The 17885-nt window shown below is 41.4% G+C and overlaps 1 protein-coding gene across 1 annotated transcript in view; it reads right to left on the bottom strand.

Annotated features, from left to right (window-relative positions):
* Nucleotides 1–17885, bottom strand: part of CDH8 (cadherin 8) — a 525615-nt gene that overhangs the window by 189309 nt on the left and 318421 nt on the right. The window contains exon 5 of the mRNA XM_069738885.1: nucleotides 6313–6480. Within this exon, the coding sequence (XP_069594986.1) occupies nucleotides 6313–6480 (168 nt within the window). The remainder of the gene's footprint in view (nucleotides 1–6312; nucleotides 6481–17885) is intronic.

Below are 17885 nucleotides of genomic sequence, written 5' to 3' on the forward strand. Positions count from 1 at the left end.
ATTTTATATGGCCAATATAAAAGAAGCAACTGCTGACAGCACATCAGACGGTTTCAGGATGCAAGCTCAATGTCCACTGACCCAATCTGACAAATACTCACAAAATAGAAAAAAGAGCAGCATCCAATCCACGTGAAGAAAAAACGAATAAACACTTTATTCTGCCATCTTACAACGTTTCGATCAAAACTTGATAAAGACCAATTTTGGTCGAAACGTTGGATGATGGCAGAATAAAGTATTTCTTAATTTTTTCTTCACCTGGATTGGATGCTGCTATTTTTTCAATTTTTTTATTTTACATGGCCGTCTGACTGTGCCCTAAAGATGAGCGAATAAATTTTGAGTGGAATTGAATTATACAAAAATTTTAATTTGCCAAACTGCTGAATTTTTTTAATCGATGTCTAATAATAATTCAGCCAAATTGTGGCAACTGGCTACCATTTTTCGATACTTTAAAAGGCCATGAAAATTAAAAAAAAAAATTCTTAAACTCACCTCTCCATCCTCTCTGTGTTACAAGTACGGTTTTCGCTGCATCTTTAGATAGCCTCTTTTTGCTCTAAAATCCCTCGCCTCTCACGTAGAAGTGGATCTTCAAGCTTTGTTGAATACCTGGGAGGATTCTACACAAGTGAGCAAAAAGTCATGGCATTATGACATGAAGGCGTGTGCCGAGACTTTTGAGAACACATGGGCAGATCCCTGCCAGGCCTCATCAAAGCCAGAAGTCTGGAACCCGCACAAGAAAATTGAGATTTCAGAGTGAGCACTGGCATTCTGAAGATGTTGCAAAGAGAGGACGGGTGATGGTGAGAAACGGAGGGTCCGAAAAGGTATAAGATAAGAGGAGCTTAAGGATCTATTTTTTTATTTTTTAAATCTACGTTTATAGTGCATAATAAGGGACATTAAATTTGCGGATAAAGCAAATGGAATTTTCCAGGGAAAAGCACGCAAACGGGCAAATTCGGATTTTACTTGATCAGTTTATCTCAAGTAAGACTATTTCCTATAGTATATCCTATTCACTACATATTGAAACAAATTGTTGTTTTGGACATACAGTGACTCACTTTAGACTTCTCAACTTTATACCTATTGTCATTATACCCTAACTGGCTGTCAGGGATGCCACAGATGCTAGAGGAAAATAAATGCACCACTATTAAAGTACATTTACCAGCATTTGTGTTTTTCTCAGTGGAATTCCACAGACTGTAATGTATTTTCCTTGTGTCCTGTTGTTTTCAGACTATCACTGTAGGGCACAAATTTCGATGCAAAATGCAAGAAGAAATATTTATGTGCAATGGATTTATGTAGCGAGAGTAGAATATATGTCCTTATTCCAAAAAATCAATTCTCGTTATTTTCTTTGCAAACAAAATATTGAAGACAATTTACGCTGGAAACAGAACCATTTTAACCCGACCCAGCAAGATACAGATTGGAGTCCTGGTGGGAAGAATAGAATTTGAGCTAGAGATCATTAGTTTATTATTATAGATGACATGGTTTTGTTTCTTGTATTGTACATTTTCTATTGTTTGTTTTCGAAAATGATTTTGGTTGGTAAATAGGCAAATAGTAAATTAAGATTTTTTTTAGTAGATTACTATTACAATACTGTTTCTATATGTTAGGGCTGGCGGAACGCACCAAATAATAAGATAGAATAAGGTGCGTTCGCAGCCCGGGGTCCACCGTGCAGAGATGGAACCTGCTGCCAAGTAATGACTGACTATATGGTGGTACAATGTGAATACACACACGGGTTAACTTCACCCTGTGTGAAGGAAGCGAACCCTGTTGCGTCACAGGGCCGCAGTACCGCACGTAACAAAACGAATAATTAAATAGCACAAGAGTGCGAACTGTGCCGTACTGGTGGACGCCAATAACCACCCAGACTTGGGTTAAAGAAGCGATCCAATGGCGCGTGGTGCCTTACTGGCGGTCACAGCAGTAGGCGCTGTTTCGTGCATTAACGCTGTGATTTCAGCTGGGCGCTAGATTGCAGCCATACACAAGGGATGGGTTTTTTAAGGAACGACTTGCACTCATCAACACACACACGATTACAATTGTACACTAGCACATGGCCGTGTGGTCATGCGAAGTTTATATAGCTGCAGCACGTTCAGGACCTTCCAATAAAGGACCAATGGGAAGCTGCCACAGAAGTTTAGCACCTTCAGGACCTTCCTGGAGGACCAATGGGATCTGCTGCAGTATCTGAGCATGTGACCCTCGATCTCCAACGGGAGATCTTGCCCTGGGTATGCTCAGAAGGGGAAAAGCAGGACTTAGTCCCAAAAGCGTCTGCTCACCGCTGCCCAGCACTGACTTCAATGGCATAAGCAGGAAAAGAAGCAGTAACCCTATGCACAGAGTGAGACTGAGCAAGACGCTGGGACCGACGTCTCCGCTGAGCAGACTCCACTGTGGCTGGAGAAGAATGGGAGACTGCAGCAGAGATGGTTCGAGTTTCCCCCTGTGCAGCAGCGGGAACTCGACACCTAACACTATACACCCCAAAAATGGAAACTGCTGTAAAAACCTATTTAGGCTTATGTAAATAGTGATGAGCGATAAGATGTTATCCGAGCATGTTTGTGTGCTAATAGAGTATCTTCGGTGTGCTCGAATACTATATTCAAGTCCCCATGCCGGCATGTCTTGCGGCTGTTCGACAGCTGCAACACATGCATGGATTGCCTATTTGTTAGTTAATCCCGGCATGTGTTGCGGCTGTTGAATAGCCGTGAGACCTGCCGCCATGGTGGCTTGAACATATAGGTTTTTGTAAATAGTGATGAGTGAGCATGCTCGGATAAGGTGTTATCCGAGCATGCTTGTGTGCTAGTAGAGTATCTTCGAAGTGCTCAAATACTATATTCAGGTCCGTACCCTGGCATGTCTTGCGGCTATTCAACAGCCGCAACAAATGCATGGATTGCCAATTTGTTAGTTAATCCCGGCATGTGTTGCAGCTGTTGAATAGCCGAGAGACATCCGGCCATGGTGACTTGAACATAGTATTTGAACACACCGAAGATACTTTATTAGCACATGAGCATGCTCGTATGACACCTTATTTGAGCTCGCTCATTCATGATTAATCACTAGTGATTAATCATCAATGAGTATAATGTTGCATTTACGCTGGTTGATTATTTTTAAACCAGCATTTGTAGGAATGCCAGTAAAAACAAGCTTCCAGTCGTCCTTCGAATGAAAAAAACGCTTATTCATTGGGTGAAAAGTCTCAAAGAATCACCATCTCGGCAGATCACCATCCACAGGACATGTGCTGCAGAAAGCAGTGACCGTGTATGTGCACATAATGGTCTATTACCAATCTTTCTCTGTGCATTGAAAATGCAGTTGGCTGGTCTTAGCAAGGTATTAAACATCCATCTATCTGCAAACATTTAGCGAATCGGTGATCTTTTAATTTCTGCCATCGGTCAATGCGAACAAACCGTAAGGGCGCAGTCAGATGGCCATATAACACTGACGATGGTCACATGGCAATGCTTGGACTGTCCGTTGGCTTTTCTGACCAGAGCATGGCAGCGTGTATTTCTATGCAGATGCCCTGCTTGGGTCAGGAGTGCCAATGGCCAGTCCGAGCATTGTGAAGTGTTGCTGGATAAATTCTAAAAATCCTCATTTGAGTCCAAAAGTATTTTGGGTCTATCAACATATGTATACAATCTTAACTTGACTCCTAATTTTTGTCTCACCCTTTGTAATCTTTTTATTCTACGGAAAAAATGCTGATACAAAACAAATGTATAATTTAGCTTACTTTTTGTTAGAGTTATTCACACGTGGAAAGGATAAGTGAGAAGCTGCTGATCGTTGGCCGTGAAACCGCAGAGATCCCTATTGATGCTGGGAATAGGTCTCTGAATTGCCATGGTCTAAAGGAGCATGATTCCAGCGTCTATGACATGTCGGAGAACATTATGCATCAATCTCCAACAGACCCCAAAGGCAATGGCGTGTACTCATATTTATGGCAATTTTTAGCTTTTTTCGACAGTACAGTTGGTGACCAAGTGGATAGACCTATAGTGATGATCATCAAGCTATCACCTCAATAAGGTTATAACTTGATATATGAACAAAAAAATCTTTAAAAAGTTAATAAATTGGAAAGTTACATTTTCTTTTTAAACTTCTCTAAAGTTCAGTGTGTTTTTTTCCTTTTTTTAATGCTATCCTAAAATTATAGTTGCTTACTGAAATGTCACAGTATCTGTATTTTTGGCGTTTCCAACGAGAAAGAAATTCATTCAAGTGAGAGTCTTCTAACATGAGCGAATACATAGCCAATTCACCTTGAACTGATCATTCGAAAGCAATTTTTGATATCCAGTGTTTTTGTCATTCAATATCAAACCAGCCTCTTTGAATTACATGGTAAAAGGCCTGAACACTTCAGATATGGAAATGCTTTCCATCTTGAAAATGTTAATATTTGTTGTACAAAGGACTATTTGCACAGACCCTGCAGCATTTATCTTACCCCAAAGTAATATTTAAAATGACTGCATCCTTTGTCTTCCGAGATATTGCATATTTATAATGGAACCGAAGTGAAAATATCAAAGTAATAATACGACCAAGAAATTCTGGCTTTGCTTGGCTATAAGATTGGATGGCTAAGTCGTGTGCTTTTCAGAACTAAGTGTGTTTTAATGCAAATATTCTGAGAATGCAATTAGATCAAATACGAAAAGTGCAAAAATAAAATTTGAGATTCTGCTGCTAAAAAACAATTTTTTTTAAAGAAGTGCTCCCTTCAAAGTTTTTATCTTCTTAATTTATTGCGGTCATCATATTATATTGCACAGTGTACTTACAATTGCTCATTTTGCCTTTCTACCCAGATTTCTTCTCTTTTTCATTGTGCCTATCACATTATGCGATTAAAATCTGGCTAGATGAGTCCTTCTAAGCTCTTATGTAGAAACAGGTGGTCTCTTTCCCCTGCATGAGTCATCACTGAGAAAGTCCCTGGCAGAGGGGAGGAGAAAACAGCTGAGTCAAAAGTTGAAGTGGGGAGTGATTCATGTAGGAAAACGAGACTTCCTGTTTCTACACAGGGCAGAGAAAACAGAAGAATTATCTGGGTAGAAAGGCAAAAAGAACAATTGTAAGTACACAGTGATGTATAATATGGCCGCAATATATGAAAAGGATAAAAACGTTGATGGGGGATTCTTTAAAATCTACAAGGAAACTCCAACAGTTTTGGAATCTTGAAAATCTGTCTTGCAGTTGATGAATTGATGTTTACATACATATAAGTCCAGTGGATGGTCACAGTCATAAAGAGCAAACTGCGAATCACTGAGTAGGACCGCCCATTGGACTCACATGAATACAAGCACCAAAGATTACAATGAATAAAATGCAAGCTTTACTAAAACCTTTTCTAAAAAAAATATATCAATCAGATCGGCTCTTCATGCTCTATAACACCCTTCTTGCAGATCAAATACCATTTTCATCATGACAGGTTTCCTTGAAGGAGAATGTATCATCAGAACTTGTTGTGCTGTCCCCTTCATATCCCTTTCATATCCTTCAATTTACTGTTGTATTATTGGCTTGTTTTCATGCTTATCTGCTGCTGCCACCTACTGACCAGAAGCTTTGTGTCACTCCCCCGCTCCTCCTTTTACATTTTTTCTAGTACGTGGGAGTGTCCTGCAGCCTTGTTTATGAGCTCACTTCCTGGCATCCATTTTCTTTCTTTTTCTTCCAGTCACCATGTGAGAAGCACACATCTATTTTGGGCTGCAGAAAACAAAGTCTTTTGACCTCGGTAGTGGCTCCAGGGGTGAACACCCACAAGACAACCACATTGATGGCTACTTGTACCATCTGCATCATACCACCTCATGTCTTTGGGATATGGTTCAAATAATCCTCCGCTGATTCATCTCTCTGCGCCTATGTTTGAATCCATCAACCCAAGATGGATACTTGGTCCTGTCTGCCCCGCTTCAAGGACACGAAAGTAGGACTTCTCACACCATCGCCATACTACACACCTTCAATTGCCTTAAGTGGGGACATAACACCTGCTGCTTTAATCAGGTTTTTTTTTTAAATTGTCAATGTTTGTCTTCCATATCACAGTCTGTATTAAAAAATATAAAAAGTCTATAATTGGTAACTCCTTTGACCAGATTGTCTAAAATGGACAACCCCTTAAAGAACATTAATAAACCAGGAAACAAAAAAAAATCATCAATTAAACAGCACTAGAAAATAAGTTGCACTTACTCATTGCAAACTTTGGGGGATTATCATTGACGTCAGTCAGGGTGACTGTTACAGTGGTAGTTCCAGAAAGTCCACCCATGTGACCACCCATGTCCTTGGCTTGAATGACAACAAGGTATTCTTCTCTGGCTTCTCTGTCCATGTTGGATAGAGCTGTCTTTATGATTGCTAGAAGGAGAAAAGAAGTGGAAGTTTTAGCAATATTATAGCAATTTCTTGTCTTTCGTCCTAGTTTCCCGTTTATGAAAATTTCCAACGAGCAAGGAAGTAAAACCGAATACGGCAGATTTATGAATACGGGTCTAAATTCAGACAGAAAAATCTACAGTCGAACAAGCTGTGTGATAAATCTGGTACATCATATTAGATATGCTATGGGACTGCTTGGCTGGCTTAATTTACACAAATTTTGTGCACCTAAATAATGGTGGATGCCATTATTAAGTCTATTACATATGAAGACTACACTTAGTCATGACTTCTGTTTAGACACTTTACAAAACTATTTAATAACTTAAAAAAGTGCTTAAAACACTTAATAAATATGGTGCACTTCATGTATGTCAGTCTTGGCTTACTTTGAGACTGATTTTTGACACATTTTTGTTACATATATTCCTTAACATGTTCAGTTTAAGATAGAATATACGCTTTTCATGCATTTCTGTACCACCGAGATTTGTGATACATTCCTAGATTCCTTGTTTTTTTGCATCAACAATCTATAAAATGTACTGCAGTGAAATATAGAAGAATACTAAATGTGATAATAAACACACACACACATATATATATATATATATATATATATATATATATATATATATATATATATACGGTATATATATAATGTGCCCTCACTATCCTGATTAATTATAAATTGGCTGATGCATTCCCTGCTTCTGCTTTTATACAGGCTATGCTTGTCACTCCTGATTGGTTGTGCTGTACTATATGTTGGGATAGCTACTAGTCATTATGGGGAAGTCCAACTTTATACCCCAAGGTCAACTGCTGCTTTTTTGTATGTTGAAAATGTCTAAACTATGTAAAATTATGTTGACTTTTATGTTTTTTTATGCACAAAGCTAATTGCAGATTGTCAAATTGTTTTAAATTACCAGATTCAGTGACCTCCTAAAAATTTGATTTACATCAATCTGGTTTGCTTATCTATAGTACTTAGACGTAAAAGTTTTGCTTGGTTTAACTGAAAAAAAAATTGTTCCTGTGACTTGTTATGGCCATGAATGCTAGATCAAACATGACAGTATTTTATTAACAATTATTAGATTCAAACTTTACATTGGAAAAATGTAATTCCAAAGCAGGAAACAATGTATGAATTGATTTTGTGTCTTACTCGTATTTGTTTTGTTGATAAACCTTAGTAACCTTTTTACTCATCTTTCAACCTAAAACTAAGGCCCCAAAGCATCAAAACCAGCAGGCTTGATAAAAGGCTGGGATAGAGTGAAAGGTGTGTGATTCATTAAAAGGTCAAAGCCAAAAACTCTTACTCCAATCTGTGAATGGAGAATGATTTCTTGCATAAGGCATGTTGGGATATGTTGTATCTCGTCATAATTTACTTGAGATATTGCATCTTGCCACTGTTCCACCCCTGTCCCACGCTGTCCTGCTTCAGCTTTGCCCATTTTTGAGGAGATGGGTGAAACTGCTGTAAAAATGCCAACTAGAATCATAGAACAGAATCATAGAATGTTAGAGTTGGAAGGGACCTCTGGTGTCATCATATCCAACCCCCTGCTCAATACAGGATTCAATAAACCATCTCAGACAGATGTCTGTCCAGCCTCTGTTTGAAGACTTCCATTGAAAGAGAACTCACCACCTCTTGTGGCAGCCTGTTCCACTCATTGGTCACCCTCACTGTCAAATATTTTTTCTAATATCTAATCTGTATCCTCTCCCTTTCACTTTCATTCCATTGCCTCTTGTGTTTCCATGTGCAAATGAGACTAAGGATGATCCCTCTACACTGTGACAGCCCTTCAGATATCTGTAGACAGCTATTAAGTCTACTTGTAGCCATCTTTTCTGCAGTCTAAACATTCCCAAATCCTTTAACTATTTTTCATAGAACATACTTTGCTGTTCGCTCACCATCCTGGTAGCTCTTCTCTGAACTTACTCCAGTTTTTCAATGTCTTTTTTAAAATGTAGTGCACAGAACTGGACACAGTATTCCAGATGAAGTTTGACCAAGGAAAAGTGAAGGGCAATAACTACTTCACGTGATCTAGACTCTATGCTTCTCTTAATACATCTTAGAACTGTGCTTGCCTTTTTTTTGCTGCTGCATCACACTGTTAACTCATGTACAATCTGCAATCTATTAGTATACCCAAGTCTTTTTCACACATACTGTTGCTTAGTTCTATTCCTCCCATTCTATAGATGTAATTTTCATTTTTCCTGCCCACATGTAGAATCTTGCATTTCTGTCTGTTAAATTCCATCCTATTAGTCGCTGCCCGTGGACAAAATACAATTTTTTTCTGTACATTTTAATATGTCTGCCATTAACTTCAATTATAAAAATAAAGAGAATATACCAGTGTATTCTTTTGTGTAGACTTGTATTGTGGCTGTTTAGAATTGCCTAAAGCATACTATAATTTTATGAAATGTCTGATCAATGAATCATAAAATTAAGAGAATTATTGTGAAAGCTCCTATTGCCAAAAACTTACTAATATTATACAGTTGATGTTAATTGTAAAGTGATGAACTAAAAACTAAAACTACTCACACACAAAAATGTGACATACTTAAATAAGAAAGGTGTTAAATTAATACATCATTTTGGATTGTACCATCCTCTATGAGATGCACTGATATCGTCCCGTATGCCTTTTTCTCCTAACATTTTCTTCATCTTAGCATGAATAGTTGAGAAACTGTGATTCACACCTTGAGCAATTGAAGTTCTAATTGCATGTAAAAAATGGCTATGAAAAAAATGCAGAAAGTGGGAGAGTTTAACATTTACAGTCGTCAGTGTTGTTTTCATAATTTCTCACAATTATGTTAAAACATATTAAAATCATTTTTTGTGTGGGATACATTATTTTTAGAAGCATTCTGGCAATATATATGTTTTAGAATTTCTTTTAAAGATGTGGAGTGACAGTCTGAGCAGCCAAGGCAGTGGTCAATGAAGCACAAAAACAGGTGAGGAAGGGCGAGTTTGAATGTTTAATTTTATTTTAGCCCTTTCCTCAAAGCAATTGTTGCTATATTAACTTGACCCAAATTGAATCTGCCAGTCAAATTTAATCAAATCTGCTCAAATTGAATTTTTAAAGATTTGCTTATTTTTGCATGTTGGGATAACAGCCACTAATGATTCTTTCCTTTACCTTTTCCTTTCTTATCTTTTCTTTCCTTTCCATTACCTTTCCTCTCTCTTGTCGTCTTTCTTTTCCTCTCTTGTTTCCTTTCCTCATTTATTCAATCTTCTCTTTCCCTTCCATTCCCTTATTTCCGTTAATTCCTTTCCTTTCCTTTTTTCTCCTTTCCTTTCCTCTTTTTTCTCCTTTCCTTTCCTGTTTCTTTCTCCTTCACTTTCCTTCCTTCTCCTCTTTCTTATCTTCCCTGCTAGCACAAACAAGCTATTCCTGCTACTATATATCCCAGAAACATATCAATGACAAATTAAGGAACTAACCCGGATCTCTGATTTATTGTTTATGATTTTTTTGCGTAGCCATCATGAGTTTCAATTAGATAACATAGCGAGCATAAAAAGTTTAAAATAAGCTGGAACACTACAGTGCAGGTATGACAGATAAGTTATGTGTCAACTCACATACTGAAACACATCCTAGGAGGATAGATTGGATAAAATGGAGCACCACCGGTTGACCTCCCGTGGTGATAGAGAGCTCAATGCAGGCACAACCAGCTCTTGATTATATGAAGGGGAGTAACAAGTAGAAATGAGCAAATTTGATCGGGTCAGGGCTTATTCGGCAAGCGCTATCACTCGCCGAATAATCCCTTACCCGATCAAACTCGCTCATCTATAGTAACAAGATGCTCATGACTCGAAATATCTATATGGCTAAGATTATCCAAGGTACAACATATACGAAGAACCTAAATTACTTTCTAAGGTCAAAGGTGTAAAGGTAGTCAAAGTTTCTATCAAATAAACTTGTCCCATGTTCCTTAGCTAAAGTAACGTCTTACAGGTACATCATCAAATATGGGAAGATGGAAGATGAACCTTGGCAACAAGTGCATTTGCTCTACAAGGAGAAGGAAGATGTTCTCCAAGCATCAGATTGATGTGGGATGACACATTGACATAAGCCTTGGGTGAAGGAGTAATTTTGCTCCTGTCATTGGCTTTCTTTGCTTTGCGTATACCGCTACTCTTCACCCTGTAAATCACATAACGTTTGCTTTCTTCTCCCTTTTAAACATAGCCATTATTTTTAATTACTTCTAATCACTGTGATTTTTTAATGTAAACATCCTGTTACTGAATGTTTATTCCATTTACATTTCAAAAGCCAAGCATTGATTTCTTCTGAAAAGTGCAAGGTCACGTCTCAGCTTTTGTCATGTTTTGCCATGTGTGCATTGTTTTGTAACACTGGAGCCATTAAATTGTTCACAACTTGTAACTTTTGCCCTTGTTGAGCAATCACAATGTACTGGCAAAACACTTATAATAAATTAAACAAAGCGAGAAAAAAAAACAGACAAACAATCAGAGTGAATTAAATCCTTGCTGTTATATTTCATTTGCTGGAAGAAAGCAGAAAAGGGGAAAATCTGATTAGCAAGGAAGAAGAAGAGAAAGGTTCTGCATTATGTAATGCTCATCTGTCTGGGGAAGATTGATGAGTGTGCCAATCACACCACTGAAAACAGACAACCATTGCATGGTTCCATCCAATTTTCTTTGACCTATTTTGAAATAATCTTACTATGCATATTGCAATAGACCTAATACTGTGACATAGGAATAGGGTCTGTATTTAGACTATTGTAAAATTGCAGCTGCAAACAGTAAGGGCAAAGTATAAGTACGTTGGCTTTTCGAGCAGGTCACTATTGGTATCGTCCACCTGATGCTAACAGTTCACATTGGCTGTTGTCTTGTGGGAAGCAGTAATTTTGTCTAATGATTATTATCATTAGGAGCAACCTGAACATCTGTAGATGGGTCATCTCAAAAGCTCTTTCCATTAGGCCTTTTAGGACAGAGAGACATCATTTTTTGAGCCAAAGCGGTCAGCCCTTAACATATGGGGTCCTCATTATGGGGGACATGTTTGTTCACGTAATACCACAATTTAACTTTGACAATAGCAGTGACTCCCGGGGAAATAGGCAAATGATGGCAACTTCATCTGTCAATATCGACAGGGTTCTAAGCATTGATAATTTCACCTTCCAAAATTTCATAGTAAAGTAGGTGTCCTTGATGAGACAATCCTTTAGGTAAAACTATTATTTTAACGTTTTTTATGGAAACATAAAGTTATCATTAAGGTTTAGAAAAAAAAATTCAAAGGACACAAGTCCAGAAGCCACATTGGGAGTCCATGGCTGCGGGACCAAAATCTGGCAAACCTCCTCTTATCTATAAGTATCTTTAGGGCCTCTTCTGATAATTAGTTGTGGCGCTAGTAATCATGGCATGCATGACGTCATGCCAAGTCTACTAAACAGTAAAGGTGCTGGGGATGCCAACAGGTAGAAGAATAGAAAAAAAAAACAATTTAGGTGATGCTCGAGTGTCATGGTGGAATGTGGTAGTTGTTGGATCAAGTTCATTTTGAAGGTTGGAGATGTCACCATGAGAGAACATGCTCAGGGATTGAGGGGGTTATTGTTAGATAGAGGAATCGGGGAGGTGGCAGTGCGTTACCTAGGAAAAATATGCAGCACAATATTCAGCGGATATTATTACCTTTATTGAAGTCCACTAACTGACAGATCACAAACAGGTTTTTGGCTCTGGACAAGAGACTTAAGGATATCACCTGGACAGGAGATTCCATCAGGCGATCACCCGACAAAGTTTCTTGTCCTGAACCTAAAACCGATCTGTCAATTTGTAGACTTCAATAAAGGTACAAATATTCGTTGAACATTGCACTGTATATTGTTTGTGGACAGCTCATCATCACATCGCCGACAGGTAGTAGGAGGTAAGTGCTGCAGCCCTGGACCTTGGGCTTGGCCGTTGAACGAGAGTCCTGAGAATCTTTTTGCATGACTTTACTGAACGTGAACTTTCATATTGGAAAGGAAACAGTGAATTGGATTACTTCTGACCTTTTATTCCTAATCTATGTACAGTTACATAGTATGTTGACATTAAATACTTCATTATGCAGAAAGGGATCGATCCCTCTTGATTTGCTCCCGATGTCGTTCACGCTCATTTATCAGACGCTCTTGATAAGGGCAGGATTTTTATTTATGATTTAAGGTAAATCCTACTTAACCATAAGCTGATGAGCTTATTAAGTATAATATATAGGCTGCATTTCCTCTCCTATACAGAGCACCATTAATATGACACCTAGACACATCATTATAAATGTGTTGATAAACATAGAACTTGCTTTGTTCCTATCTTGACGCGCGGCGCTGCTCCACACTGAGATAATTTGCCACTTTGTATTGCAAAACTATTTTTCAGATGACAACCCTGTAATATATACAGGAAATATACACATTTTATATATGTGTAAAGAGCATTTATCTGACTAGTATATGATTTATGTACATCTTAACAATGAAGGTACATATTTCGAAAAGATAAAAAACAAACAACAAAAACTGACCGCCACCTCTGAACAGAGCAAAGTCATAGCAGCTTGCCCCTGTTCACACTTGCATTATTCTGTTCAGAAGTACTGGCTTGTTTTATTTTTTATGGGGGTGATGACTACCTCCATATTTCACTCAACTCTTCTTCCCATCAACCTAGGGCTGTTTTTACTCAATTCTGGATCCTACCTGCCCTTCAAATTTGTAGGCGTTTATCTGAGGAGAAGCATGTCTGATAATTATTAGGCTTAAGGTCCCATCAAAGAAAGGTCACCTTGTCTCAGGTGGTGGGTTCTCATAAATCTGTGCCCTAAGTTGGTGTAATTACTTGGATTTTCTTTTGGCCTAAAATATCCAGATATGTCTGGCATGAGATGATAAACTTTTAAAAAAAACATACATTTGGGATACTCAATCAGGAAATTCTTATGCCACATGTGTCCATATGTGGCCACCCTGTGCTTGTGATGTGATGTCTCCTGGTAGAGCATAATATGAATGCAAACATGTTTAGGCCATAAACTAAAAACGGGGCTAAAATTCAAATAGCAAAAAGTGTATGTGGACAGGGTGGGGCACAACATGTCAGCTTTTCCTTGTACCCTTTAATGCGTCCTCTTGCCATTAACTGTTCATTAGTATAAAAACATGTAGTGCAAAAAGAGCCCGATTTCAGTTATAAATGGCCTCCTGGGTGAATGCAATGGGCTGGACCAACATTAAGAAGGTATATGTAAATTGTCTCTAAACCTAAAGGACCCTTCCTTAGATTGGCAGGAGACTTTTCTAAACAGAGCGGTCAACATTGTCAGGACTGGCGGAACGCACCAAGAGAGATGATATAGATGCGTTCGCAGTCCGGGGTCCACCGTGCAGGTGAAACCTGCTGCTAGGAAATGACAGACAATATGGCGGTATTCAAAAGTATACACGCGTGGGTTAAACCTCACCCAGCGTGAAGAAAGCGATCCTGTTGCGTCACAGGACCGCGGTACCGCACATAGAGCGCGAGCAAGTGGTCAGCGAACTAAACCCCAACAGGGATTGTAGTCCGATTAGACCCTTGCTGGCACTACACCGCTACTGGGTGTGAAAGGAATTATATAATTAAAGCACCGAAGTGCGAACTGTGCCGTGCTGGCAGGCACCACTAAGCACCCAGACGTGGGTCAGGAAGCGCACACTGGCGTGTGGCACCGCACTGGCGGTCACAGCAGTAGACGCTGACACGTGTGTGACACGTTGAGTGATAAATCGGGCTCTAGATAGCAGCCATACTCCATACGCGAACAATCATACAATAGGGTAGGGGTATTTAAAGAACGACTTGCACTCACAACAAACACACGTATTAAATTGTACACTAGCGCATGGCCGTGCGGTCATGCGCAGTTTATATAGTTGCAGGACAGGAAGCGGCCACAGAAACTTTGCCCTTCCAAGACCTGCCAAGAGGACCAATAGAATGCGCTGCAGAGTCTGAGCACATGACCCTCGATCTCCAACGGGAGATCTTGCCCTGGGCATGCTCAGTGTGCGCAGACAAGGACTTAGTCCCAGAGAAGTCCACTCGCTGCTGACCAGTATAGGCTTTACAGGCAGAAGCTGGAGAAGCAGCAGTAACTCTTCTCACAGAGTCAGACTGAGCGAGACGCTGGGATCGACGTCCCTGCTGAGCAGGCTCCACCGCGGCTGGAGGAGAATGGGAGACCGCAGCGGAGACGGATCGAGATTCCCCCTGTGCAGCAGAGGAAACTCGACTCCTAACATTACCCCCCCTCCTAGGGCCCCCCTCCCTGGGCCTCGCTACGTTCGAAGGCAGCAATGAGCTGTGGGGCCCGAATGTTTTCAGCAGGCTCCCATGACCTGTTCTCTGGACCATAACCCTTCCAATCCACCAGATAGAACTTTTTGCCGCGTACCACCTTACACCCCAAAATAGCGTTCACCTCGTAATCGTCCGTAGACGAATCCGATGTCCCGGCAGATGACTCGGAAAACCGGGACATGTATACGGGTTTCAAGAGGGACACATGAAAGGTGTCGGTGATACCCAAGCGTGGAGGAAGAGCCAGGCGGTAGACCACAGGATTAACCTGTTCGAGAACCTTGAAGGGGCCCAAGTAGCGAGGCGCAAACTTAGTGGACTCAACTCGCAGCCTGATGTTACGGGCGGAGAGCCACACCAAGTCGCCAGGAGCAAAGGTCGGAGCGGGGCGCCGATGAACATCGGCAGAGGACCTCATTCTCTCCTTGGAAGCCCGAATGGCCTCCTGAGTGCGATCCCAAATGTCCCGTGCCTCCACAGCCCAGTCTGCCACCCTGGAATCGGCGGAAGACACGGGCATGGGCACAGGTACCCGCGGATGCTGACCATAGTTAAGAAGGAATGGGGTCTGTCCAATGGAGTCAGCTACAGCATTGTTAAGAGCAAACTCCGCCCACGGTAGCAAAGATGCCCAGTCATCTTGTTTAGCAGAGACAAAATGTCGCAGATATGTGACCATGGTCTGGTTGGCTCTCTCCACCAACCCATTCGTCTCGGGATGATATGCCGAAGAGAGATTCAACTCGATACTGAGAAGGCGACAAAGCTCTCTCCAGAACCGAGACGCAAACTGGGGACCCCGGTCACTGACAATTTTGTCTGGCATACCGTGAAGACGGAAGATGTGTTTAACAAACAATGCTGCCAAGGCCCGTGCAGAAGGTAGCCAGGGAAGCGGCACCAAATGCACCATTTTAGAAAAATGGTCGGTGATAACCCAAATGACAGTACAGCCACGTGACTTGGGCAAACCCACCACAAAGTCCATCCCGACCATCTCCCAGGGCCTGTCTGCCACCGGCAGAGGGTATAACAACCCAGCTGGCCATTGACGGAGAGACTTATTTTTGGCACAAGAGACACATGCCCGAACGTAGTCTCCAACGTCACGAACCATATGTGGCCACCAATACATTCTCGCCAACAACTCAGATGTCCTCTTTGCCCCAAAGTGTCCACCCACTCTGGACGAATGAGCCCACGAGAGAACCTCTGGACGCAAATTGATGGGGACAAAAGTCTTGCCCGGAGGCACAGACTCAAGCGAAACCGGAGCTACGGGTCTCAGACTCTCTGAAGGGACAATGAGCCGAGGCTCGTCCTCCTCCTCCACAGTTGACACCAGGGAGCGAGAGAGAGCGTCAGCACGAATGTTCTTCTCCCCAGCGAGATAATGTAGAGTGAAGTGGAACCGGGAGAAAAACAAGGACCATCTGGCCTGACGAGAATTCAGCCGCTGGGCTGTCTGTAAATAGACCAAATTCTTGTGGTCCGTGAAGACTTGGAATGGGAACCGAGCACCCTCCAAGAGATGTCTCCATTCCGAAAAGGCCAACTTCATTGCCAGCAACTCCCTATCCCCGATGGAGTAATTTCTCTCCGCTGGTGATAAGGTTTTTGAGAAGAAGAAGCATGGATGCTTCCGACCTTGAGCATCCTTTTGATAGAGGACTGCTCCTGCACCAACGGAAGAGGCATCCACCTCCATTAGGAATGGCTTATCCACATCGGGACGATGTAAGATGGGAGCGCTAGCAAAGTGGGACTTAATAGAAGTGAAAGCCTTGGAGACCTCTTCAGACCACGATTTAGGATTCGCTCCCTTCTTGGTGAGGGATACCAAGGGAGCTACCAGGGTTGAGAAGTGGGGGATGAACTGACGATAGTAATTTATGAACCCCATAAAGCGCTGCACCACTTTCAGAGAATGGGGTTCCTGCCAGTCCATCACTGCCTGTAGTTTGGCAGGATCCATAGCCAATCCCTGGGCCGAGATGATGTAGCCCAGGAAAGGTAAAGACTCCTGCTCAAACATACACTTCTCCAATTTGGCATAGAGGAAGTTTGCCCGTAGGAGGTCGAAGACTTTGCAAACATCTCTCCGGTGGGAGTCAATATCTGGAAAGTAGATAAGAATATCATCCAGATAGACTACGACCGAGGTGGAAAGCATATCCCGGAAGATATCGTTCACAAAGTCTTGGAAAACGGCTGGGGCATTACAGAGCCCGAAGGGCATCACCAGATATTCATAACGCCCATCCCTGGTGTTAAAGGCCGTCTTCCATTCGTCCCCCTCACGGATGCGAATCAGGTTGTAAGCACCCCGCAAATCTAATTTAGTAAATACCCTTGCTCCCCGAAGTCTATCGCATAACTCAGATATCAAGGGCAAAGGATACTTATTCTTAACGGTGATGGCGTTAAGACCCCTGTAGTCTATGCATGGGCGCAATTCCCCATTCTTCTTCTGCACGAAGAAGAACCCTGCCCCAGCAGGTGACACTGACTTCCTAATGAATCCTCTTGCCAGATTTTCCTGGATGTACTGTGACATTGCCTCCGTCTCCGGGAGAGATAGCGGATAAACTCGACCCCGGGGAGGCTCAGCACCAGGCAAGAGATCAATAGGACAGTCATAGGGGCGATGAGGCGGAAGGACCTCCGCCGCCTTTTTGGAGAACACGTCTGCATAAGACCAATACTGCTTGGGGAGAGAGGATAGATCTGCGGGTACCTCAGTAGTAGCAACCTGAACGCACTCCCTCTGACACCTACCCCCACAAGATTCACCCCAACCCAGAATTCTGCCTGAGGACCACTCGATATGAGGAGAGTGATACCGTAGCCAAGGTATTCCCAACAGGACCTCATCAATTCCTTCCGGAATGACGAGCAGAGAAATTATCTCCTGATGAGATGG

Source organism: Ranitomeya imitator, chromosome 9 (assembly GCF_032444005.1).
Source record: "Ranitomeya imitator isolate aRanImi1 chromosome 9, aRanImi1.pri, whole genome shotgun sequence".
In the NCBI taxonomy this organism is placed as follows: domain Eukaryota; kingdom Metazoa; phylum Chordata; class Amphibia; order Anura; family Dendrobatidae; genus Ranitomeya; species Ranitomeya imitator.